The following is a 25,436-nucleotide window of genomic DNA, read 5'->3' as shown; positions in this document are numbered from 1 at the left end:
TGTCTCCACCAGCCGCACCTCCGCCTACTGCACCGTCCGCACCTCTGCCTACTGCACCGTCCGCATACCGCACCAGCCACACTTCCACCTATTGCACCATCCGCACCTCCGCCTACACCATCTCCACCATCCACACCTCCTCCTACCTCACCGTCCGCACCTCCGCCTACTGCACCGTCCACACCTCTGCCTACTGCACCATCCACACCTCTGCTTACACCTTCTCCACCATCCACACCTCCACCTACCACACCGTCCGCACCTCCGCCTACCGCACCGTCCGCCACTCCGCCTACCGCACCGTCCGCCACTCCGCCTACCGCACCGTCCGCGCCTCTGCTTACACCGTCTCCATCATCCACACCTCCTCCTACCGCACCATCCACACACCTCCTCCTACTGCACCATCTGCACCTCTGCCTACTGCACCGTCTGCACCACCCACACCTCCGCCTACTGCACCGTCCGCACCTCCGCCTACTGCACCGTCCGCACCTCCGCCTACTGCACCGTCCGCACCTCCGCCTACTGCACCGTCCGCACCTCCGCCTACTGCACCGTCCGCCTCCCCCACCTACTGCACCGTCTGCACCATCTGCACCTCCGCCTACTGCACCGTCTGCACCGTCCACACCTCCGCCTACTGCACCGTCCACGCCTCTGCCTACTGCACTGTCTACACCATCTACATACTGCACCATCCACATCTCCGCCTACTGCACCGTCCACACCATCTACACCTATGCCTACTGCACGGTCTACACCATCCACACCTCTACCTACTGCACCGTCCACACTGTCCCAGGCCCTGGGGCTAGGGTAAGTAACGCCATCCCCATTCGGATGAGGGTGGGAGGGGCAACCTGCTGTCCTCCACCCCTGGGGACTCGTGCATGATGTGGTGCAGGGTATGGGAACCCTAAGAGCAGCCGTGGACCCATTGGAAGCTCCCACCTTGTGTGTGCCGCCCAGGCCACCGTCACGATGAGAAAGGTCATCAGGTAGACTGCGATACGTGTTGCCAGAAGCCTCTGTACACTTCTGTCGAACTGCTGGAATACAAGAGCACTGCTGTCAGAGCCCAGGTGACATGAGTGTCCCTGAATGGCAGTCGAGACAGCACCATGCAGGGGGGGGGCAGGGGGGCTGGCCTTGGCCCAGGGCAGGGCGAGACCCTCAGGTGGGCCGCGTGAGGCACCTTGGAAGGTCCTGGCCTCCCTAGCAGACCCTGGGTGCCCTGTTCTGGGTCCAGCCTCCGTCTCCAGCTGGTCTGTCTCCCCTGGCACCTGCAGACCCCAACCCCCCAGCCCCCACCCCTTCTCCGGGGCACTGATCCACACCCACACCCACAGGTGCACTCCAGAGAGTTCTATGGGCTGTGTTCCCGCTGGGGGGTCAGCTCTTAAGGGGCTCGGTGTCTGCTGAGGACCCCGCCTCGGGGATGGTGCCCTCTGGGTGTCTGCATGTGGGAAGGGACAGGAGGGCAAAAGCAACAGGTCACAAATGTCATCCATGAGGCTCTGCCATCATAACCGGGTCACCTCCAAAAGGCTCTGCCCCACAACGCCGTCCCCGTGCGGTGTCCGGCATGTGGACTTCAGAGGGACACACAGGTTGACAGCACAGAAGGGTCACACCTGGCACTGCCTAGGTAGCAATTCCAAAGCAGCCACAGGAAAGGGTCTCTGGAAGCTGCAAGGGATCCCACAGGTGGCCCGCCCTGGGGGCTGTGGTCAGCATGGAGGCACTGGGGGCCGCGCCACGCTCAACACAAAGCCCTCACCCTCCAGCCCTGAGAAGGTTTGCATGCTTTCCCCACGAATGCTCCAAACAGAACACTGAGTGCTTTACTGTTTCCCTTGGCTCTTCACTTGCAGGCAGGTCTCTGGGTCAGTAACTCGGTATTTCAGCCACTTCTTTATTGAGTTCCATCTAGCTTTTCCAATCATGGGTTTTCAAAGTTACAACTGTCTTTTATTTTTCATCAGAGTGAGCACAGCCCCAGGAGCTCCCGTCTCCTCACAAGGAGGGAGGTGTCTGCTTTTCTAGCACCTTCCCCGGGACACACGTCAGGCCTTTCCCTCATCCCATAAATGTGTTCTCTGAATGAGCTTTTGACTCTCCAGGACTTTCTGAGGCTCAGACCCTCCCTGTGATCGGTTAGGACGACAGAGGAAAGACAGGGCAGTAAACGTCACAGTCCCAGAAAGGAGCCCTGGCTGCAGAGAGGTCAGGGCAGGTTCAGGCTCATGGGTGTTTATTTTCAACCGCCCGGGCCCTTCACTGTCATGTGCCCTCTGGCATGGGCATCGCAGGTGGGTGTGGCTGTACCTCAGCAACCCCATTCTGAAAGGGGCAGCCAAGGCCAGTACCTCACGACTGCATTTGACCAAGCCCACCCCATGGGCTTCGGTGGGGACGCAGCTTTCCTGAGCTGCTGCCCCCTAGGGAGGGCAGGAGTGGCCCCAGGGTCCCAGTGCCTGTGCTGCTTGCTGTCTGCTGGTGCCTGCAGACTGGGCCAGGCTCCACCTGCGTTTCTACTTCTCGTGAAAACCCTATGAAAAGTCTCGTCATCCCCTTCACATGGCTGAGAAAGCCGAACTCTAAGCAGCTCCCATGACTTCCCAGCGTTCCCCAGGCTCAGCTCACGAGTCAGGACTGGAGCCCCAACCTCAGTACTGGCCTAGGAAGGGCTACATGGTCATGCTGTGCCTCGAGCACGCATGAGGCTTGGGCCGCACGAGCCTGTCATGAGGACACCGAGCCAGGCAGGTGTGCGCCCCAGATGCCCTCCAGTCATTCCCCTTCTAAGATGCTGTGTTGCTCTTTAGCTCAGAAACAGTCCAGGCAGCTGTAAGCGGAAACTCTGCTTGTAAACCCTTCCTGCTCACCTCCAGGCCTGCAGGAGCAGCCAGGGTGGGAGTGTCCCTGCTGAGGCGGGACACCAGCCCTGTTAACTCACAGCAGCTACGTAAGGGGCCTGCTGGGGCAGCCCGGAACCTTCCTCTTCCAACCTATCCTCTGGCTCACTTCCAGGGCGCTGCCTTTGTCCACTGAGCTCAGAAACAGAGCCCCAGGAGCCCAGTCTCCTGCCCTCCCAGGAAGCCAGGACCTCTGCGGGGGTGGGCACGGGCTGAGCAGGACTTGCTGACCCCCTCCCTTTTTAAGGAGGCCCCCGCCTCCCGCCTCTGCCTCCTAAGCCTCAGAAGCTTCGAGGGGTGCAGGGTCAGCTCCTTGTGCCAGGTCGGGCCTCAGGGACCCGGGGTCTTCTCAGGGCCACACCACGCAGAGCACAGCCTGCCCTGTTACCTGTTCCGGGGAGATCTCCGTGTGGGTCACAGGCAGGATCTGAGGAGGCAGAGAGACAGAAGGAAGCGAGAGATGCTGGTTGGGCTGGGTATGGCGGTACTGGGGACTCCAAGGCAGCGCTGGGCCCCCCAAGCTGCCCGAGGAGATGGGGGACCCAAGGCTGCTGGCAAGACCTGGACAGGTCTGAGGTGGGCTGGGCAGTGCCTTGAGGGGCTTGGGGTGGGGCAGGCCTGAGCAGGGGCCCCATACAGACCATGACGGTGGCGATGATGGACAGCAGGGCGTCACTGAAGTTGAGCATGCGTTGGGAGCACTGGATCCCCTCCCCAGCGTCCTCGTCTCTTCTGCCCGGCGGGCAGTCCCCCAGCGTGTCCAGTGCCTGCTCTGGGGTCTGGGGCTGGGACATGGTGGAGACGCTGCCTGGCGGTCACAGGAGCCTGGGAGGAAAGGCAGGTCTGAGTGTGCCTGTGGGTGCTCCTGGGGATCGGCCATGCAGCCTCAGCCCTGGTGCAGGGACAGGGACTGGTATGGGGGGGCTTGGCCACTGCTGAGCAGGGAAAGGGTCCATGCTGCTCTGTCCTCTCCCAGGTGCCCCTCAAATTTCCAGCCTCCAGACTGAGAGGCCAACAACAGATGCCATGCCCAGCCCTGTTACTGGTGAACACTGATCTGGGTGAACCAGGCCTCAGTTTCTCCTCAGGGAATGGGAGACACAAGGAAAGGCACTGAGATCGCCGACCCCATGGCCGACCTAAACGTGGAAGAGGAACACAGCGCCCTTCGGGGCCCTTGCCCGTGCACACGTGCCTGGGGCTGTTTCCTACAGGGGCCGCGCTCTCCCTTGGTCTCAGCACTGTGCATGCGTGCCTGGGGCTGTCTGTTTCCTACAGGGGCCGCGCTCTCCCTTGGTCTCCGCAGCGCTCTCCCTTGGTCTCCTCGCAAGCCGTGCACACGTGCCTGGGGCTGTCTGTTTCCCACAGGGGCTGCGCTCTCCCGAGAGCTCTCCCTTGGTCTTGGTGCCCATGCACACGTGCCTGGGGCTGTTTCCTACACGGGCTACACTCTCCCTTGGTGACCTCTGGGGAAACCAAGGCCCTTCGTCTGTAGCCATACGAAGCCAAACTTAGCACCAGGGCAGACACTCCAGTCCGCCTGTGGGAGCCTGGGTTGGGCGCACACTTGGCACATGCCACAGCTGTGGCCCAGCAGAGCACTCCCCAGGCATTTTTAACATCAGAGATGCGTCTGGGAAGATGAACGCGAAGCCAGGTGGAGAGTGCTCTGGACAGAAGAGATCCCAGCACCTCATGGAGACAGAACTTGAGTTGTGGCTGCAGGCGCCATGGTGCATGGTGCTGGGCAACCTTGTGCCAACCGGGCACTGTGGATTTCACCCTGCACCCGAGGTGGAGGCTGGGCACACTGAGATGAGTTCCCCAAACAGAGGATGGGGCCAGAGGGCTCCATGTTGGCTGAGCCCCACCTGAGGCGCCCCTGGAGCAGGGAAGAGGGCGGAGTGTGCCAAGGATGCCAGTCAGAAGGGCTGCTATGACCCGGGAGAGGGGTGACGGGCACCCAGGCATCCCAGGAGACACACAGCGTGTGGGAAAGCAGCTCCTAAGAGTATCGGGGGCCGCGGTGGGGGGTGACGGAGAAGGGAGAGCCCACCCGGTCCTTCCTCTGGTGAAGAAGGTGGGTCAGAGCACATTCCTGAGGAACAGTGAGTGCTTGCTTCGGGCTGGTTTCCTGGGACACAGCAGAGGCACTGAGGCTGTCTCAGGGCAGGGGAGCTCTGGGGATGGAAGGAGTCAGGCTAGAGATGCAGCCTTCACAGTTTCCTCTGATGGAGCAGTGTTAGCAGCAGAAGTAATTTCTGTACTACTTGGAAATGTGGGGGTGGTCCAAGCGAGTGGCACCCGGGAAGGAGGAGAGGAGCAGCAGGGGGCAGGACAGGCCCGGCTCTCCACCATTTAAGGGGAGGAGGCCTCTTCAGGAAGGGTGTTGGGGAGAGCCCTTCAGTGCCAGCGGGAGGTGACAAGGCAGGGCCCCCAGGTTTTACTCTGAAGGGGTGCTGTTTACTTGGCCAAGGGCATCAGGGGGCTGAGATGCGCGGTCAGCTAGAGGGTCCTCAGGAAAAGGGATGTGCTGCTTACACCAAGGCGAGATGCACAAAAACAAGGAAGACCCACCCCAGAGAATGGACGGAGGAGGCTCACCGCAGTTTCCAGCCGGGCAAAACAAACACACAAGACAATCCACTTCACCAGCAATCAGGGAGATCCAGGAGGTGCAAATGAAATGGTGAGAGGCCAGGCATGGGGGGGCGGGGGGGGTGCCGGCAGGAGTGAGGCGATGGGGAGGGCGGGGACCTGGGGAAAACAGAAACCGAGGCTGGAACAAACAGCGGGGAGAGAGAAGGCGGGGACCTGGGGAAATGGAAACCGAGGCAGGAATGAACGGTGGGGAGTGAGGAGAGTGAGGAGAGTGAGGAGACAGAGAAGGCGGGGACCTGGGGAAACAGAAACCGAGGCCGGCATGTAAACAGACATGTGTGCTTCAGTGACAGTTTAGCAATGGTTAGTAAGGTGCAGTGCCACGTCCTCCAAGGGTCCATTCCTGGAAGTCTCACTGCCACGAGAGGCTGCCTAGGGTCTGCACTGAGGCAACATGTAGTTTTTCCTTTTTTCTTTTTGAGACAGGGTCTTAGTCTGTTGCCCAGGCTGGAGGGCAGTGGCATAATCAAGGCTCACTACAGCCTCGACCTCCTAGGCTCAAGTGATCCTCCCACCTCAGCCTCCTGTGTTGCTGGGACCACAGGCGTGCACCACCACGCCCGGCTAATTTTTGTATTTTTCGTAGAGACGGGGGTTTCATCATGGTGCCCAGGCTGATCTCGAACTCCTGGGCTCAAGCAATCTCCTTGCCTCAGCCTCCCAAAGTGCTTGGATTACAGGCGAGAGCCACCGAGCCAGCCTGGCGTGTTTTAACAATAAAACGAAAACATTCTGACTAGTAAGGGAGAAATCATCAAACCATGACGTAAACTATCAGAACGTTAAAACAGATCCACAAGTATAAAACTATAAAACAAAATGTTAAGATAAAAAAATCAAGTTGCAAAAACATACTATCATACCATTTATGGAAACAATGGACACATACAACAACCATCAATCTTCTTTTTTTTTTTTTTTTTTGAGACGGAGTCTCGCCGTGTCTCCCAGGCTGGAGTGCAGTGGCGTGATCTCGGCTCACTGCAAGCTCCGCCTCCCGGGTTCATGCCATTCTCCCGCCTCAGCCTCCCGAGTAGCTGAGACTACAGGCGCCCGCCACCACGCCCGGCTAGTTTTTTGTATTTTTAGTAGAGACGGGGTTTCACCGTGTTAGCCAGGATGGTCTTGATCTCCTGACCTCGTGATCCGCCCGTCTCGGCCTCCCAAAGTGCTGGGATTACAGGCTTGAGCCACCGCGCCCGGCCCATCTATCTTCTTAATTACACACATACACGGTAAGAAATGAAAACCACAAATAAGAACAATGTTCGCCAACTTCCAGGTAGCACTGCATGGACCCAGGCAGGGAGGCGCGGGGAGCAGGTGGGGGCTTTCGCTCGACGCCCAGGAGATTTCTCACCGAGAACGCACACAGGCACGTAACCACAGCTAGCCACAATCCAGCAAACTGTTCTATCCTCAAACAGCATCTTTGTGTCCAAGCTTCCCCAACCCCAAGCCCTGCAATCACTGATCTGTTTTCTGTTACTGTAATTTTGCTTCATTTATTTATTTAATTAATTAATTTTTTTGAGACAGAATCACGCTCTGTCGCCCAGGCTGGAGTGCACTGGCACGATCGCAGCTCGCTGCAACCTCCGCCTCCTGGGTTCAAGCGATTCTTGTGCCTCAGCCTCCCAAGCAGCTGGGATTACAGGCACCCGCCACCACGCATGGCTAATATTTGTATTCTTAGTACAGACAGGGTTGCACCATGATTCCTAGGCTGGTCTCGGAACTCCTGACTTCAAGTGATCCACCCACCTTGGCCTCCTCAAATGCTGGGATTACAGGTGTGAGCCACTGTGCCTGGCCAATTTTGCCTTTTTCAGAATGTTGTATAAACAGAATCGCACCCTACAGAGATTTTGAGCCTAGCTTCTTTCGAGACCCCTTTGTGGTGCTGGAAGTATCAGTAACACACTTCTTTGGTTGCTGTGTGGTAATTTCACTGCAGACACACCTCAGTTTGTGGATCCACTCACCAGCTGAAAAACATGTGTATTGTTTCATTTTGCACAATTATGAATAAAGCCACTGTATATAAACATTTGCACACAGGCATTTGTGTAAACATGTTTTCATGACTTTTGGGTAAATGCCTTGGAGCAGTTTTGCCGGGCCGTATCATAAGGACACGTTTACTTCATGAGAAACCGCCAGATGATTTGCCAAGGCGGCTGCACCACCTGCATTCCCACCAGCGGGGCATGAGACCTGCACTTGCTCATCTCCTCTGGTACTCGGTTTGGCACGGCTTAGAAAAACAATTCACTGGGCGTGGTGGCTCACGCCTGTAATCTCGGCACTTTGGGAGGCCAAGGCGGGCAGATCACCTGAAGTCAGGAGTTTGAGATCAGCCTGACCATGATGAAACCCCATCTCTACTAAAAATACAAAAATTAGCCAGGCGCGGTGGCTCACGCCTGTAATCCCAGCACTTTGGGAGGCCAAGGCAGGCGGATCACTTGAGGTCAGGAGTTTGAGACCAGCCTGACCAACATGGTAAAACCCCGTCTCTACTAATACAAAAATTAGCTGGGCATGGGGGCGAGTGCCTTTAGTCTCAGCTACTTGGGAGGCTGAGGCAGGAGAATTGCTTAAACCCAGGAGGCGGAGGTTGCAGTGAGCTGGGATCATGCCACTGCACTCCAGCCTGGGCAACAGAGTGAGACTCCACAGATTACAAGGTCAGGAGTTCGAGACCAGCCTGGCCAACATGGTGAAACCTGATCTCTACTAAAAACACACAAAAAAAATAGCCAGGCATGGTGGTGGGTGCTTTTAATCTCAGCTACTTGGGAAGCTGAGGCAGGAGAATTGCTTGATTCCAGAAAGTGGAGGTTGCAGTGAGCTGAGATCGTGCCACTGCACTCCAGCCTGGGCGATAGAGTAAGACTCCATCTAGGAAAAAAAAAAAAATAGCAATAAAAATCATAATTCAATTAATTTATTTTAGTCATTCTAATAACTTGTGTAGGGGTGTCTCATTGTGGTTTTAATTTGCTATTTCTCTACTGACTCTAGAGACTAGTTAGTCTCTACTGACTAATTTCTCTACTAACTTTCATCTGTACAGCTTTCACAGTGAAGTGTCTTAGAATCTTTGCTCGTTTACTGAGTTGTTTGTGATGTCATTGAGTTTTGAAAGTTCTTTATATTCTAGTTAAAAATCCTGCAAGATATATAATTTGGAAATATTTTCTTGCAGTCTGTGGCTTGTCTTTTCACTCTCTTACCAGTCCTTAGGAGAACAGAAGTTCTGAATTTTGGCTGGGTGCAGTGGCTCACACCTGTAATCCCAGCATTTTGGGAGGCAGAGGCAGGTGGATCACCTGAGGTGAGCAGGGTTTGAGACCAGCCTGGCCAACATGACAAAACCCCATCTCTACTAAAAATACAAAAATTAGCTGGACGTGGTGGTGTGTGCCTGTAGTCCCAGCAACTCAGGAGGCTGAAGCAAGAGAATCGCTTGAATTTGGGAGGCGAAGGTTGCGGTGAGCTGAGATCACACCACTGTACTCCATCCTGGGTGACAGAATGAGACTCTGTCTCAAAAAGAAAAAAAAATAGAAAATTCAAGGAACCTATAATGGCCAAAATAATCTTGAAAAAGAACAAAATTGGGAGCACTCACACTTCCTGATTTCAAAACTTAGTACAAAGTTACAGCAGTCGAGACAGCATAAAGACACAGACCAATGGAATATAGTTCAGAAATAAACCCCCACGTTTATGGTTAACTGATTTTGACAAGGATGCCAAGACCACTCAATGGGAAAAGAAAAGTATTTTTCACAAATGGTGTTGGGACAACTGAATATCCACATGCAAATGAATGAATTTGGACTCAACTTAATACACATACAAAAATTAACTTGAAATGGATCAATGACATAAATGTAAGAGTTAAAACTCCATCCTGGCTAACATGGTGAAACCCCATCTCTACTAAAAATACAAAAAAACTAGCCGGGCGAGGTGGCGGGCGCCTGTAGTCCCAGCTACTCAGGAGGCTGAGGCAGGAGAATGGCATAAACCTGGGAGACGGAGCTTGCAGTGAGCTGAGATCCGGCCACTGTACTCCAGCCTGGGTGACAGAGCGAGACTCCGTCTCAAAAAAAAAAAAAAGAGTTAAAACTACAAAACTCTTTGGGAGGCTGAGACGGGCGGATCACGAGGTCAGGAGATCGAGACCATCCTGGCTGACACGGTGAAACCCCGTCTCTACTAAAAAATACAAAAAACTAGCCGGGTGAGGTGGCGGGCGCTTGTAGTCCCAGCTACTTGGGAGGCTGAGGCAGGAGAATGGCGTGAACCCGGGAGGCGGAGCTTGCAGTGAGCTGAGATCCGGCCACTGCACTCCAGCCTGGGTGGCAGAGCGAGACTCCGTCTCAAAAAAAAAAAAAAAAAAAAAAAAAAAAAAAAACTACAAAACTCTTACAAGATAATGCTGGAGAAAATCATTTCATGACATTGAGCTTGACAAAATATTCTTTTTTTTTTCCCCCTTTTTTTATAAAAATGTGGGGTCTATGTGGTCCAGGCTGGGCTCAAGCAATTCTCCTGCCTCGGCCTCCCAAGTAGCTGGGATTAAGACATGAGCCACCACGCCTGGCCAAAATTGACTTTTTCTTTAAGCCGTTTTAGGTTTATAGAAAAACTGAGCAGAGGCCAGGCATGGTGGCTCACCTCTGTAATCCCAGTACTTTGGGAGGCCAAGGTGGGCAGATCACCTGATGTCAGGAGTTCAAGACCAGCCTGGCCAGCATGAAACCCCACCTCTACTAAAAATACAAAACTTAGCTGGGTGTGGTGGTATGCATCTATAATCCCAGCTACTTGGGAGTTTGAGGCAGGAGTACTGCTTGAACCAGGGAGGCAGATGCTGCAGTGAGCCAAGATTACGCCACTGCACTCCGGCCTGAGTGATAGAGTGAGACTCCGTCTCAAGAAAAAAAAGAAAAATTGAGCAGCAAGTACAGAGTTTCACTCTTGTTGCCCAGGCTGGAGTGCAATGGCACGATCTCGGCTCACTGCAACCTCCGCCTCCCGGGTTCAAATGATTCTCCTGCGTCAGCCTCCTGAGTAGCTGGGATTACAGGTGACTGTGCCATAATGCCCAGCTAATTTTTGTATGTTTAGTAGAGATGGGGTTTCACCATATTGGCCAGGATGGTCTTGAACTCTTGACCTTGTGATCTGCCCACCTCGGCCTCCCAAAGTGTTGGGATTACAGGCATGAGCCACCGCACCTGGCCCAGAGTTCTTTTATACACCTTCACATCCCCCTTCCCCTTTCTCCTATTATTATTATTTTGAGACGGAGTCTCACTCTGTCACCCAGGCTGGAGTGCAGTGGCACAATCTCGGCTCACTGCAACCTCCGACTCCTGGGTTCAAGCGATTCTCCTGCCTCAGCCTCCTGAGTAGCTGGGATTACAGGCACACAGCACCATGTCCGGCTAATTTTTGTATTTTTAGTAAAGACGGGGTTTCACCATGTTGGTCAGGCTGGTCTCGAACTCCTGACCTCGTGATCCGCCCACCTTGGCCTCCCAAAATGCTGGGATTACAGGTGTGAGCCACTGTCACCGGCCTCCCTTTCTCCTATTATTAACATCTTACATTACTGTGGCACATTCGACACAATTAACAAGCGAATATCCACACATTACAATTAACCTAAGTCCATAGTTTACATTAGGCTTCACTCTGTGCTGTATTCTATGGGTTTTGACAAATGGAAAATGACTTGTTTTCACCAAAACAGTATCACACAGAATAGTTTAAACACCCTAAAAATCTCTGGTGTTCCACCCTCCCTCTTTCTTCCTGAACCCCTAGCAACTACGGTTTTTTGTTTTTTTTTTTTTGAGATCGAGTTTCACTCTTGTTGCCCAGGCCGGAGTGCAATGGTGTGATCTCGGCTCACTGCAACCTCCAACTCCCAGGTTCAAGTGATTCTCCTGTCTCAGCCTCCTGAGTAGCTGGGATTACAGGCATGTGCCACCATGCCCAGCTAATTTTGTATTTTTAGTAAAGGTGGGGCTTCAACATGTTGGCCAGGCTGGTCTCGAACTCCAGACCTCAGTTGATCCATCCACCTTGGCCTCTGAAAGTGCTGGGATTACAGGTGTGAGCCACTGCTCTTTTTACTGTCGTCACAATTTTGCCTTTTCCAGAATGTTCTATAGTTAGAATCATACAGTATGGAACCTTTTCAGATTGGCTTCTTTCATTGAGCAATATGCATTTAAGGTTCCTTCAAGTCTTGTTGTTGCTTGATAGCTTATCTTTTTATTATTGAATGACAGCCTATATTATGGATTTATCAGTTTATTTATTCACTGATTGCTCGCATGGACCATTTTCAACAGTGTATTATATAGTTCTTCATATTGATGAAATCCAGTTTATCTGTTTCCTTTATGGATAATGCTTTTGGGGTCATGGCTAAAAATCTCACAGAACATTTCATAGATTTTCTTCCGTAAGTTTTACAGTTGTAGATCTCACATTTAGATTTATGATTTTGAGTTAACTTTTATGTGTAATGCTAGGTATGGATTGTTTCCTTTTTTTTTTTTTTTTGAGGTGGATTCTCACTCTACTGCTCAGGCTGGAGTGCAGTGACACCATCCTAGCTCACTGCAACCTCCGCCTCCTGGGTTTAAGCAATTCTGCTGCCTCAGCCTCCTGAGTAGCTGGGATTACAGGCACTCACCCCCACGCCCAGCTGATTTTTGTATTTTTAGTAGAGATGGGGTTTCACCACGTTGGTCAGGCGGGTCTCGAACTCCTGACCTCAAATGATCTGCCCACCTCGGCCTCCCAAAGTGCTGGGATTACAGGCGTGAGCCACTGCACCCGGCCCAAGGTTTCTTTTTCTCAACACATGAATATCCAATTTTTCCACTATCATTTGTTGAAACAATTATTCTTTCTCCAATGAACTACTTTTGCACCTTTATAAAAAATCAGTTGACCATAGACACCTGTGGGCCAATTTCTGGACTCTTCTATTCACCTACTTAGCTATCTTTATATCAACTCCACACTGTTGCCCAGGCTAGATTCAAACTCCCAGGCTCAAGGGATCCTCCCGCCTCAACCTGCTGAGTTGCTGCGACTACAGGCACATACCTCTACACCCAGCCACCACAGTTTTGATTACTGTGGCTTCAAGGGTTTAAATTAGGTAACGCAAATCATACAATTTTGTCTTGTCCTTGTTCAAACTTGTATTGGCTATTCTCGCTCCTTTGCAGAGCCAAGTAAATTTTAGAATCTGTGTCAAATTCTCGTAGTCTGCTGGGAATTTGACTGGTTTACATTGAATCTACAGGTCAATTTGAGAACTGCACTGTTGAATCTCCCAGTTTATGAGTATGGCATATCTCTCCATTGATTATGGGCTTTAATTTCTCTCAGCAATTTTTTGTAGTTTTCAGCATATAAGTCTTGCACATCTTTTTTCACATTTATCCCAAGTATTTCAGACTTTTTGATGCTATTGTAAATGTCTCTAATTTCAACTTCCAATATTTATTGCTAGTATGTAGAAACAGAATTGATTTTTGCATATTTATCTTGTATCCTGCAACCCTGCTAAACTCACGAGTAGCTCTTTTTATAGATTGATTTTTTTTCTTTTTTTTAGAGACCGAGTCTCACTCTGTTGTCCAGGGTGGAGTTGCAGTGGTGCGATTTCAGCTCACTGCAACCTCCACCTCCAAGGTTCAAGTGATTCTCCTGCCTCAGCCTCCAGAGTAGCTGGGATTACAGGCATGTGCCACCACGCCCAGCTAATTTTTGTTTTTAGTAGAGACGGGGTTTCACCGTGTTGGCCAGGCTGATCTCAAACTCCTGACCTCAGGTGACCTGCCTGCCTCGGCCTCCCAAAGCGCTGGGATTATAGATGTGAGCCACTGTGCCTGGCCCCGGCCCTCTTTTTCTTGCCTCATCACATTGGCTAGAATTTCTAGTACAATGTTGAACAGAAGTGGTGAGATCAGACAGCCAGCCTTGGCTTGTTCCTGGTCTTAGGGGGAAAACATTCAGTCTTTTATTATTTCGTATGATGCTAGCTACAGGTTGTTCACAGACGCCCTTACTGGGTTGAGGAAGTTTCATTTTATTCCCAGTTTGCTGAGTTTTGTTTTTTTTTTAAATCAGTAATGGATGTTGGGTTCTGTCAAATGCTTCTCTGTATCTACTGAGATGATCCATTTTATTTTTTCATTCTCAAGAGTGTGAATTACATTGATACACTTTCAAATGCTAAGCCAACTTTGCCCTCTCCCACTTGGTCATGGTATATTATCCTTTCTGTATATAGTGTTGGATTCAATTTGCTAATCAACGTTTTAAATGCATCTTCGTGTCTCTGTTCACAAGAGATATTATCCTGTAGTTTTCTAGTAACGTCTTTGTGGAGTTCTGGTATCAGAATAATGCTGTTAGGAAACATGAGTTGGGAAATAATTCCTTCCTTCAACTTTCTGAGTTTGTATAGAACTGGTATTATTTCTTCCTTCAGTGTTTAGTAGAATTCCCAGTAAAGCTATCTAAGTTTGGAGTCTTTTTTTGAGATCGAGTTTTGCTCTTGTTGTCCAGGTTGGAGTGCAATGGCACAGTCTCAGCTTACTGCAACCTCTACGTCCTGGGTCCAAGTGGTTCTCCTGACTCATCCTCTCAAGTAGCGGGGATTACAGGCACCTACCACCATGCCGGGTAATTTTTGTATTTTTAGTAGAAATGAGGTTTCACCATGTTGGCCAGGCTGGTCTTGAACTCCTGACCTCAGGTGATCCACCTGCCTCGGCCTCCCAAAGTGCTGGGATTACAGGCATGAGCTACTGTGCCCAGCCAAGTCTGGAGTCTTCTTTAAGGGAAGATTTGTCAACTATAAATTCAATACTTTAATAGACATAGAGCTATTTAGGTTGTCTATTTCCTTCTTTTTAAAAAGCATTTAAATTTTTATTTTTGTAGGTATATAGTAGGTGTATATATTCATGGGGTACATGTTCTGATACAAGCATGCAATGTGTAATAATCACATCACGAAGAATGGGGTACTCATCCCCTCAAAAAAAAAATAAAGATGGTTAGATACCACAAAGTATGTTGCAATGCCTTAACTGTATGCATGTCAGGGCCTCTTTCATCCTTTCATACAATACGTTTTCTTTTGAGACAAAGTCCCACTCTGTCGCCAGATTGGAGTGCAGTGGCTCAATCTCGGCCCACTGCAACCTCCGACTCCCTGGTTCAAGTGATTCTCCTGCCTCAGCCTCCCAAGTAGCTGGGATTTCAGGCACACGCCACCATGCACAGCTAATTTTTGTGTGTTTTTTTTTTAGTAGAGACGGGGTTTCACCATCTTGGCCAGGATGGTCTCAATCTCCTGACCTTGTGATCCACCTGCCTTGGCATCCCAAAGTGCTGGGATTACAGGCATGAGCCACTGTGCCGGGCCCAACACAATTTCTTCTTAAATGAGCTTAAGTGGTTTATGCTTTCCAGGAATTTGTTCGTTTAGTGTAAGCTGCTGAATTTGTTGGCCTAAAGTTCTTAATAATAGTCCCTGATTATCCTTTCAGTAGTGATGTCATCTCTCATTCCTCATATTGGTAATTCGTGTCTTGTCTTTTTCTTGTTCAATCTGGCCAAAGATTTTTCAATTTTATTAATCTCAAAGAATCAGCTTTTGGTTTCCCTGATTTTCTTTATTGCTTTTGTTATCTATTTTTTTGAATTCCACTCTGATACTTATTATCTGCCTTCTTATATTCACTTTGGGTTTCACTTTCTCTTACTTTTCTGTTTTGTGTGTGTGTGTGTGTGACAGAGTCTCAGCTTGCTGCAATCTCCACCTCCCGGGTTCAAGTGATTCTCCTGCCTCAGGCTTCCAAGTAGCCGGAACTACAGGCGTGCCCTGCTACACCCAGCTAATTTTTGTATTTTTAGTACAGATGGGGTTTCACCATGTTGGCCAGGCTGGTCTCAAACTTCCGACCTCAAGTGATTGGTCTGCCTTGGCCTGCCAAAGTGAGCCACCATGCCCGGCCTACTTTTCTAGTTTCTTAAGGTGACTGCTGAGGTCACTGATTTGAGATCTATCTTTTAATACTGTTTTAGCAGCATCCCACCAGTTTTAAATGCTGCATTTTCATTTTCATCCTGTTCAAAATACTTTTTTTTTTTTTTTGAGACGGAGTCTCGCTCTGCTGCCCAGGCTGGAGAGCAGTGGCCGGATCTCAATTCACTGCAAACTCCGCCTCCTGGGTTCACGCCATTCTCCTGCCTCAGCCTCCCGAGTAGCTGGGACTACAGGCGCCCGCCACCTCGCCCGGCTAGTTTTTTTTTGTATTTTTTAGTAGAGACGGGGTTTCACCGTGTTAGCCAGGATGGTCTCCATCTCCTGACCTCGTGATCCGCCCGTCTCGGCCTCCCAAAGTGCTGGGATTACAGGCTTGAGCCACCGCGCCCGGCCTCTCAAAATACTTTCTAATTTCCTTTTTGATTTCTTCTTTGAACCATGAGTTATTTATTTATTTATTTATTTATTTATTTATTTATTTTGAGGAGTCTCGCTCTGTCGCCCAGGCTGGAGTGCAGTGGGGCGATCTCGGCTCACTGCAAGCTCTGCCTCCAGGGTTCATGCCATTCTCCTGCCTCAGCCTCCCAAGCAGCTGGGACTACAGGCGCCCGCCGCCATGCCTGGCTAATTTTTTGCATTTTTAGTAGAGACAGGGTTTCACTGTGTTAGCCAGGATGGTCTCGCTCTCCTGACCTCGTGATCCACCCTCCTCAGCCTCCCAAAGTGCTGGGATTACAGGCGTGAGCCACCGTGCCCGGCCACCATGAGTTATTTAAAAATGAGTTTAAAAAATATACAAAAAATGAAAGTGAGTTACTCAGGTTCCAAATATTGAAAGGATTTTCCAATCCATTACTAATTTCTACTTTAATATGCAATATCATTCTGGTCAGCTAACATACTTGTTTAATAGACCAGAATATGATCAGGCTCAGTTAATGTTTTAATGCACTTGAAAAATTGTATATTCTGCTGTTATTGTGGGGAGTGTTCCATAAACATTCATTAGGTCAAGTTGACTGACAGTCATGTCAAGTCTCCTATATCTTTAGTGATTTTCTGGGTATCTATCCATTTATTCTCTATTTATTGAGAAAGAATATTCTCCAACTACCTCAATCTCCAACTACAATTGTGATATTTCTCTCTCCTTGGAGCTATTAGTTTATGCTTTGTGTATTTTAGAGCTTTGTTATTAGGTGCATAAATGTTTAAGATTATCAAGTCTTTTTGATGAATTCATCCCTTCATCATTATAAAATGATCCTCTTAATCTCTTGTAATCCTCTTTGCTATGAAATTTTGGAAATCAGGTATGGGGATTAAGACTATAAATTCAGTTTTGGGTATATACATGTTTATATACGTAGCGGTATCTCAGAACAAACATCCGAGAGTTCACATGAGATACGGAGATAGATATTCGGGTTAAGATGGTATTACTACAGCACCTACTTCAACGCCGATAAATAAAGGTGCTCCAGAAATATTTGTAAGATAAGGAGTCCGACTCTGGTTTCCAAAGTGATGACAAGGTTTAGAAATGTCCAGCCAATCCCAGGTCATGCCAGTGTAAGTTCATGGCCTCCAAATGAGTGCTTGAACGCTATCATGCTTTCCAGTGTTCGCTAGGTTTTTCGTAACAGCTATTTTATATCTTTTTGACACTGCTTAAATCTTGGGATTCCTACTTCCCCTCTCACTTTCAGTGGAAGCTTTTCTTTCCTCATTCCCAATGAAAACAGAAACCATTAGAGAATTCCTTCACCTTCATTCCAATAAATACATAAGGTCACCTGCAACTGCAGCCCATTTTTCTCCCTAAGTGTTTTTCCTATGTCCAAAGCAAGTATCTCTACCTATGCTTTGGATGCCATTCCCCTCCTATGTTGTAAGAGATAGAAGATATCTCATTAAGATAGAATTATCTTATTATTCCTCTTTTTTCTGTACCAGCAAACCTTCTCTCCCTTCCATCAGCTTTAGGCTGCTCAAGAATCTCTCCTCTTAAAACATCTCATCATCCTTCTAGCTCTCTAAGCTAAGGATGCTGAATTTGTTGGCCTAAAGTTGTTCACATTCTCCTCCACAGACAAACGTCTTATCTCCACTTGCCATCTCTACTTCATCATCTCTTCATTCCTCTACTATGGTGATATGTAGCTTCCACCTCATTACTCCAGTGAAGCTATTCTTGGTGAGATGACCAGTGATCCGTTGTGAATAAATCTACACATATCTTCCATTTCTTTTTCTACTTGACTTTTAAGCAGCATTCGACACTTAACTGCATTCTCTGCCCTGCACATCCTTGTTCCTTGGCTCTGTGACAACACTCTCTTGGTTTTCTTCCTCCTTCACTGGCTGCCCTTTCTCCACAAGCTGTCTATTCTCTGAAGATTCTAACCTCTTTATGTCTAGTACGCCATCTCTGTTGGTCCTCTCTTCAGCTCCTACAGCCAACTGCCACCTCTATGCTGAGGATGCCCAGATGTCTGTCTCCAGCAGGGATTCTTTCCTGATCTCTCAATCCTTCTATTCCACAGCCCACCAGACAAATGCACTGGCTGAAAAGCCAGAACTTGTATTGAATTTTAGCTGTATCACTTGTTGACCCTGGCCAAGTAATGGCATTGTTGAGCATATTTTCTCATCCCCAAAATAAAGGGGGTTAATTATACTGTGCTTTCTTCACAAAGATGCTTTAGGACCATTACAATGAACCCTTACAGAGAAGGATGTTGCAAGCAATGAATCAGTGCATAAGCTAAGCTATTGCTACTGTTATTTTTGTTATATGTATTTTTAAAGATCTCATTTGGCTACATGTAACACTTCATTCCATAAAATAGGTAAGTGTTCCAGTGAGCTCAGTCTATTATCTTTTAATGATAAAGATAACAGATGTTAGCTTCTGGGATGGCTAAGAGGCTGATTTGAGTTTTAGAATCCATTTTTGAGTTTGAGAACAAATAACTCTATGGAAAGGGTTGCAACCTCAAATGACTATAGGAACCAGGCAGGTAACATACGTGAGCCAATCTGGTCAGGCAAACCACTGTGTCTTACCTGGAGGGACCGCTCTAGGTAACTGGTAACACACATCATTTGGGGTCCAATATTGACAGGTTTGATTTTTCCACAGAAGCTGGAAAACTAGGTTTTTAACGTTCAGGACTTTCAATGATTATTATTATTATTTTTTTTTTTTTTGAGGCAGAATCTCAGGCTGGAGTGCAGTGGCGCCCGCCTCCTGGGTTCAAGCGATTCTCCTGCCTCAGTCTCCCGAGTAGCTGGGATTACAGGCACCTGCCACCATGCTCAGCTAATTTTTGTATTTTTAGTAGAGACAGGGTTTCACCATGTTGACCAGGCTGGTCTGAAACTCCTGACCTCAGGTGATCCGCCCGCCTCGGCCTCCCAAAGTACCGGGATTACAGGCGTGAGCCACAGCGCCTGGCATCAGTCTTTAAATGACAGCAACTAATTCACCTCCTGCTACCCACTCCCAACCCCCAAATACTGTGTGGGCCAGAAACTAAAAATGCACTGTCTGTGAGCCATTTCCTCATTATCCTAGAAGGAACGTCACCTTTTCATCTCCAAATGGTTGGGCATTATGAACCCTTCCAAGTGGTTCATGAGGACTTGCTTTTGCCTTGGAAAATGTCAGGGTGCGAACGAACCTTGAGGGTCACAGGGCAGTCTGTGCAGTGTTGTGGTTGCCCAGGACGAAGGTTTTCTAGCCCACAGCTCCCACTATTGGTCACTCTCCCGCCCAGACCCTGGCCTTCTCCTCGGAAGACAAGGCAGTGCAGCAGCGTTTCCCTTGCCAACTGCCTGCCTGGCTGCTGGGAGGGGGCTGCCAAGCTTAGTCGCTAAGCGTCACAGGAAACTCCGACCTCCATGAGACAAAAAGCAAGTATTTATTGATAGCTTAACGCACGCTAACTCCTTGCTCCTTAGCCAACTGAGAGAAAAATTCGCGAACCCATTCGCAAACGCGGCGCTAACGGCAAACGGGAGGCTGACTCCACCCAGAGGTAGGCGAAGCGCTTAAATCGAAGACACATGAGAAGGAGCCTCCCACAAAACAGACCATGTGGGGAACGGTACCGGGAGTTGGGCTGGGGCGCTGAACTACCTGGGCGGGAATCGCCGGGCGACCGCTCCGCACGCCTCCTCTGGAGTCAGCCCGGCCGGGAGCCTGATAACCGGAAGTTCGTCACAAGCCTGGCGACGCCGCGCACGCGCTGTCTCCGTCAGACCTCCGCGCCGGAGCGCGCAGCCAGGAAGCGAGGCCGCGGCGAAGGGGACGGGGCTGGGCCCCGACGCCTCCTGACGCGACGCGTCCTCACGCGCGAGTACGTCACGGCGTCGGGGCGGAAGATGGTGCAGCTCCTGGCCGGCGGTTACTGAGCTGACCCGGACGGCGAGGGAGCGGGAGCCCGAGCCCGACCACTCCGGCTGCCGCGGGGTGCGGCGCAGCCACCGCCATGTCGCTGCTGCAGTCGGCGCTCGACTTCTTGGCGGGTCCAGGCTCCCTGGGCGGTGCTTCCGGCCGCGACCAGAGTGATTTCGTGGGGCAGACGGTGGAACTGGGCGAGCTGCGGCTGCGGGTGCGGCGGGTCCTGGCCGAAGGTGAGGCCCCGGGTCGGCAGCGCGGGTGCGGCCGCGGAGTGTTGTCTCCGGGACGCTGGGGGCAGCGTCAGCTTGGAGTGGAAGGGCGTGGGTTAGGGGTCCCAGCGTGGGTTGTGGGTCAGGGTCGGCCAGGGGAGGGTCTCTGCCGAGGGCGTGGGTCAGGGCCAGGCGAGGGTCACAGTGGGGGGCCCCGTAGGTCAGTGCCTGCTGGCGGTGATTGAGGAGGGCGAGGCTGGGGCCGGGGTACTTTCCTGTGATAGGAGTAGGGTCAAGTTGGAGCAAGGCCTGGGGCTTGGGGAACCTCCCAGGGTGGGTGGGCGAAGATGTTAGGGTGAGGTGGGGGATGGTGGCAGGCAGGGAGCTTGGGTGGGAGCCTACAGCGGAGGCTGAGGGAGGGTGCTGGAAGGCCGACAGCTGGAGTCAGAAGGTGAGCGGTGCAGGAGGGGGTTTAAGCCTTGGTCTTTTGCCGGACATCTAGGGTTATTGAGCAGGCAGGGACAGGACTGGACTTTGGAGGTTAGGGCTCATTCTTCTACAGTTCAGGGAACTTGACAGTAGGTGGATGCACACGTGTTGCAGGTAGTTGCGGTCGTAGCCTGGGGGGTGGGGGGTTGGCTGAGGGTAGACAGGGCTCTGTCTAGTGATCCCCGTTGCTCTTCGTAACACCTCAGTGTTTCTCTTCCCGGTGAACATCTACTCGTGTGATTCTGTGTGTGGTACAGGAAACAGAGCCAGTAGTTGCGACCTATATAGAATTTGCAGAGTGGACAGGTCACTCGGCTTAAGTCCTCTTGAGTCAGTCTTGTCTCTGCCTGCCATTTCTAGCTGCCTGAACGTCCTCTCCGTTCACACGGAATCGATCTCCAGTGTCAGTGAGTCCCCTTCTTTGTTGTGGATTTTCCTTCCATTTTTTGTCCAGTGGTGCCTGGAGGTGTGTCACGTTTCACTGGCTGTGAAGTTTGTTGGCTAAACATGGTTGACTTCGGTGCGGAAGCGTGACTCTATTCTGCTGTATTGGCACAGGGCAAGGGAGTGAAGTGACACAAAAGCCCTCACCCTCACCAGCTCCGTGGTACCTCTCAGGGCTGGAGGGTTAGCCTGTCCAGGTGCCTGCCCTGTGACCAGATGGGAAACTATCCCAGACTTCTGATTATCACAGAATGTCTGCGGAGACATTTTGACTGCAGCGTTGTCACACACTTTGTCTCCGTTGTGGTCAAAACCAAACAGATTTTGGGTACAATTTGGTCAGCTCCAAGCTCTTCTTTCAGAGGTGGGGGCTGAAGTGTGATCCTCTTTCACATCCTCTGTTAGAAACAGATTTCTCTCAGATCAGCTCATTTATTCTGAAAATACTAGGTGGTTATCTTCATTCTTTAAGAAATTCATAGCGGACAGGACTTGGTTTCTGGAACCTCAGACCGGTGCTCAAGCGGTGGAGAGACAGAGGCAGCATAGGGACGGATCCTTGGCGGTGGGATCCTTGGGGTGGTACACACAGTATGAGCTCTGGGAAGGAGTCAAGCAGAAGATGGCACGGATCAGGGTTTGAGGGATGGAGAATGCACCCTCACTGGGGCCCAGAGAGGAAGATTCGTGTAAAGAAAGAAGCCTGTGGGTCACTTAGCACCCAGGAAGAAGAACAAGGAAATGTGGGCGGCCGCTGAGGTTTTGCAAAGGAGCTTGTTTCCCTTTGCTATCTAGGCGAGTCAGGAGATAAAAATAACCAATGCAATTAGGAGCTGTAGATTTCCTCCTTGTGAGCTTAATAGGTGGCCTGCAGCCTCCTAAGTTCTTTGAAGTCTCTTTGAACTGAAACAGGGTGTGAAAGCTGAATTAAGTATTTTGTATAAACATACTTAAATAAGTTTTGTCTGGACAGCAACCTTAGAACATAGGCTATGGGAGTTCAGGCTGTTTTGTGTAAACATGGCGATGGCCCGTGATCTGAACCCTTGAGTACAGATGTTTATGATTCCAGAATTTTTCAGGTTTCAGAATGATCATTGCGGCATATAACCTGCATATCATGGGATGTTCCCAGAGAACTTGGGAAAGTATTCTGTAATTGAATACATTAATGTTTCTGTAATTAAATGACTAAATATTCTCACTGTGGGATAAAGTCTGCGATTAGCTCCGTATCAGTTCATGTCAGGTTTTATCCCAAATGAGGTTATGATAGACTAGGATTTGCTGTCAAGTGAGTTAGGAAAAAACGGTTTTCTTAGCTTTTAGGAATTTGGACTTGTGTGAATGGGTTTTTAGGTAGAACTGTGGAACCAGATAGCTTTCAAATTTCTTCAAATTTGTTCTGTCATCTTCCTTTTTTTTTTTCTTTAAGAGACAAGGTCTTGCTGTTACTCAGGATGGATTTGAACTGGGCTCTGGATCTTCCTGCCTCGGCCTCCTGAGTGGCTGGGATTACAGGCATGTGCCGTTTCCCACCTGGCTAGTCTTCACTTTTTTAAAAGGCAGATTATCAGGAGCACCAACCGTGTCAGAGATGCCCAGGGCAGGTGTATGCTGTGTGTTCTTTGTTTTGGGTTCTGCGTGCCGTTGCTTTTGAAATGGAGCCTGCCGTGCCCTGACTGCAGGGAAATCCACCTTCCCTGTGTGGCTGACTTGAACTCAGTGTTACTGCTAGTGAGGTAAATTGAGGCAGAAAATGAAAACGATGCTGCACAGTTGTCGTGTGGTTTAAGCGTGACTCGCCTCGTGCGTTTGGTTGGGTGTTGCATGTAATTTCTGCCAGCCAGCAGCCCTTGTGTGCCATGCTCGGTATTAGCTGAGTGGCTGGGCCCGCTCAGGAGCCTTGGGGGTCAAGCTGTGGCCTAAGGAATGGGGAGGGCACAGCCTACTCGCACCCCCAGGGCCACTTGTTTGTGATCCTGGCTTTTCACCCTTCTTCCTCTTTGACATGGCTTTTGGAGGCTTCCTCCCTTCACTTATGTAGAATTCTGGACTGGGTAAGGGCACTGGGAATATTTAGTACTGACAGTTGCAGAATTGTGTGGTACAGACAAGACTCTTGGCCGCACGTTTCAGAAACCCTCCCAGGTGGGCTCAGTGGCGGGGAGGCCCCATGTTTCCAAGGTGGGCTCGGTGGTGGGGGGAGGCCACATGCTGGCCCTGCGTGTCCTCTGCAGGGTACACTTGAGATCATTTTCTTTTATTGGAAAGAGTCTGGCTCTGTTGCCCAGGCTGAGTGCAGTGGAACGATCACGACTCACTGCGGCCTTGAACTCCTGGGCCCACGTGATCCCCCGGCCTTGGCCTCCCAGAGTGCTGGTATGACAGGTATGAGCTAATGTGTCCAGTCTTAGACAGATCTTAAAAGTAGATAGACCTGGCCGGGCACAATGGCTCATGCCTGTAATCCCAGCACTTTGGAGGCAGAGGTGGGCAGATCACCTGAGGTCAGGAGTTCGAAACCAGCCTGGCCAACATTCCAAAACCCCATATCTACTAAAAATACAAAAATTAGCTGGACGTGGTGGCGTGTGCCTGTAGTCCTGCTACTCAAGAGGCTGAAGCAGGAGAATCACTTGAACCCGGGAGGCGGAGGCTGCAGTGAGCCGAGATCGCGCCATTGGACTCCAAGCCTGGGCGACAGAGCGAGACTCTATTTCAAAAAAAAAAAAAGACCCTTAGGTTGCTGTGGCGAGCCAGCCTTGTAGCACACCCTCTTCCCACATAGGACTTGGGACTGAGGGCACCAGCCTCTGAAGCTCTGTGCTGTTCTCTTGGCCACCAAGGTTCTGTCATCCTTGCTTCTTTGTACCTCTGCTGGACCCAGAGCCTGAAGTGCGGGGGCTGCACTCACCCAGGGAGGGGTGCGGGGCAGTGCAGAGCGCAGGTAACCAGGGACGGGTGCAGGGCAGTGCGGAGCGCAGGCAACCAGGGACGGTTGCGGGAGGGTGCAGAGCGCAGGTAACCAGGGACGGGTGCGGGGCAGTGCAGAGCGCAGGTGACCAGGGACGGGTGCGGGAGGGTGCAGAGCGCAGGTAACCAGGGACGGGTGCAGGGCAGTGCGGAGCGCAGGCAACCAGGGACGGTTGTGGGAGGGTGCAGAGGTTGCGGGAGGGTGTAGAGCGCAGGTAACCAGGGAGGGGTGCGGGGTGGTGCAGAGCGCAGGTGAGCAGGGAGGGGTGCGGGGCAGTGCGGAGCGCAGGCAACCAGGGACGGTTGCCGGAGGGTGCAGAGGTTGCGGGAGGGTGCAGAGCGCAGGTAACCAGGGAGGGGTGCGGGGCGGTGCAGAGTTCAGGTAGACGGGTGTGGGGCAGTGCAGAGCGCAGGTGAGCCGGGAGGGGTGCGGGGCAGTGCAGAGCGCAGGTAACCAGGGTCTCTGGGGCTTGGGTAGTTGGTTCTAGGTCATCAGGCCTGTAAGGCTCATATTCTGCCACCTGAGTAGCTGCCCTCTCATGGCCTTCCCCATCACAGAGTGGCTGCCCTCTTGCGGCTCTCCTCATACCCCCTTCACTTCCAGGTTGACAGCTTGATCATGAACCTTTGTCTACTTTGACTAGTTCCCAGTGTGAAATAGAAATGGTCAGAACCACCATGGCAACATTTAGGGGCTGTTAGTATTTGCCGAGCTCAGTCTGTAGTGCTTTATGTGGATTGTGTGTGCGGAGACCAGCTCTGTCGGGGAGACCCTAACCCAGCGGTGCTAGAGGAATTAAAGACACACACACAGAAATATAGAGGTGTGAAGTGGGAAATCAGGGGTCTCACAGCCTTCAGAGCTGAGAGCCCCGAACAGAGATTTACCCACGTATTTATTAACAGCAAGCCAGTCATTAGCGTTGTTTCTATAGATACTAAATTAACTAAAAGTATCCCTTATGGGAAAGGAAGGGATGGGCTGAATTAAAGGAATAGGTTGGGCTAGTGAACTCCAGCAGGAGCATGTCCTTAAGGCACAGATCGCTCATGGTATTGTTTGTGGCTTAAGAATGCCTTTAAACGGTTTTCTGTCCCGGGTGGGCCAGGTGTTCCTTGCCCTCATTCTGGTAAACCCACAACCTTCCAGCGTGGGCATTATGTCCATTACGAACATGTCACAGTGCTGCAGAGATTTTGTTTATGGCCAGTTTTGGGGC

At 50.7% G+C, this 25,436-nt stretch overlaps 2 protein-coding genes across 20 annotated transcripts in view; one reads left to right on the top strand and one right to left on the bottom strand.

The window, feature by feature from the left end:
• Positions 1–25,436, bottom strand: part of TMEM175 (transmembrane protein 175) — a 46,150-nt gene that overhangs the window by 14,327 nt on the left and 6,387 nt on the right. For 2 of the 14 annotated variants that reach the window (XM_078002823.1, XM_078002824.1), the window contains exons 1-4: positions 19,835–19,938; positions 3,563–3,746; positions 1,495–3,348; positions 955–1,052 (exon numbers count right to left, since the gene is read on the bottom strand). In XM_078002823.1, coding sequence (XP_077858949.1) covers positions 955–1,052; positions 1,495–1,510 — 114 coding nt within the window. In that variant the 5' untranslated portion in view covers positions 1,511–3,348; positions 3,563–3,746; positions 19,835–19,938. Of the gene's footprint in view, positions 1–954; positions 1,101–1,494; positions 3,349–3,545; positions 3,747–19,834; positions 19,939–25,436 lie in introns of those variants that run through there. The other 12 variants (XM_015137801.3, XM_015137802.3, XM_078002818.1 and 9 more) reach the window with 8 other exon arrangements.
• The window catches only part of GAK (cyclin G associated kinase), an 86,096-nt gene continuing 80,716 nt past the window's right edge, over positions 20,057–25,436 (top strand). For all 6 annotated transcript variants that reach the window (XR_013417613.1, XM_078002767.1, XM_078002764.1 and 3 more), the window contains exon 1: positions 20,057–20,331. Coding sequence is in view for 5 of the 6 variants with exons in the window: in XM_078002767.1 (XP_077858893.1) it covers positions 20,187–20,331 (145 nt within the window). In the remaining variant the exon portion in view is untranslated. The remainder of the gene's footprint in view (positions 20,332–25,436) is intronic.

Source organism: Macaca mulatta, chromosome 5 (assembly GCF_049350105.2).
Source record: "Macaca mulatta isolate MMU2019108-1 chromosome 5, T2T-MMU8v2.0, whole genome shotgun sequence".
Lineage (NCBI taxonomy): Eukaryota > Metazoa > Chordata > Mammalia > Primates > Cercopithecidae > Macaca > Macaca mulatta.
Note: the sequence above shows the minus strand (reverse complement) of the source record. Positions and strands in the feature narration are given on the sequence as shown.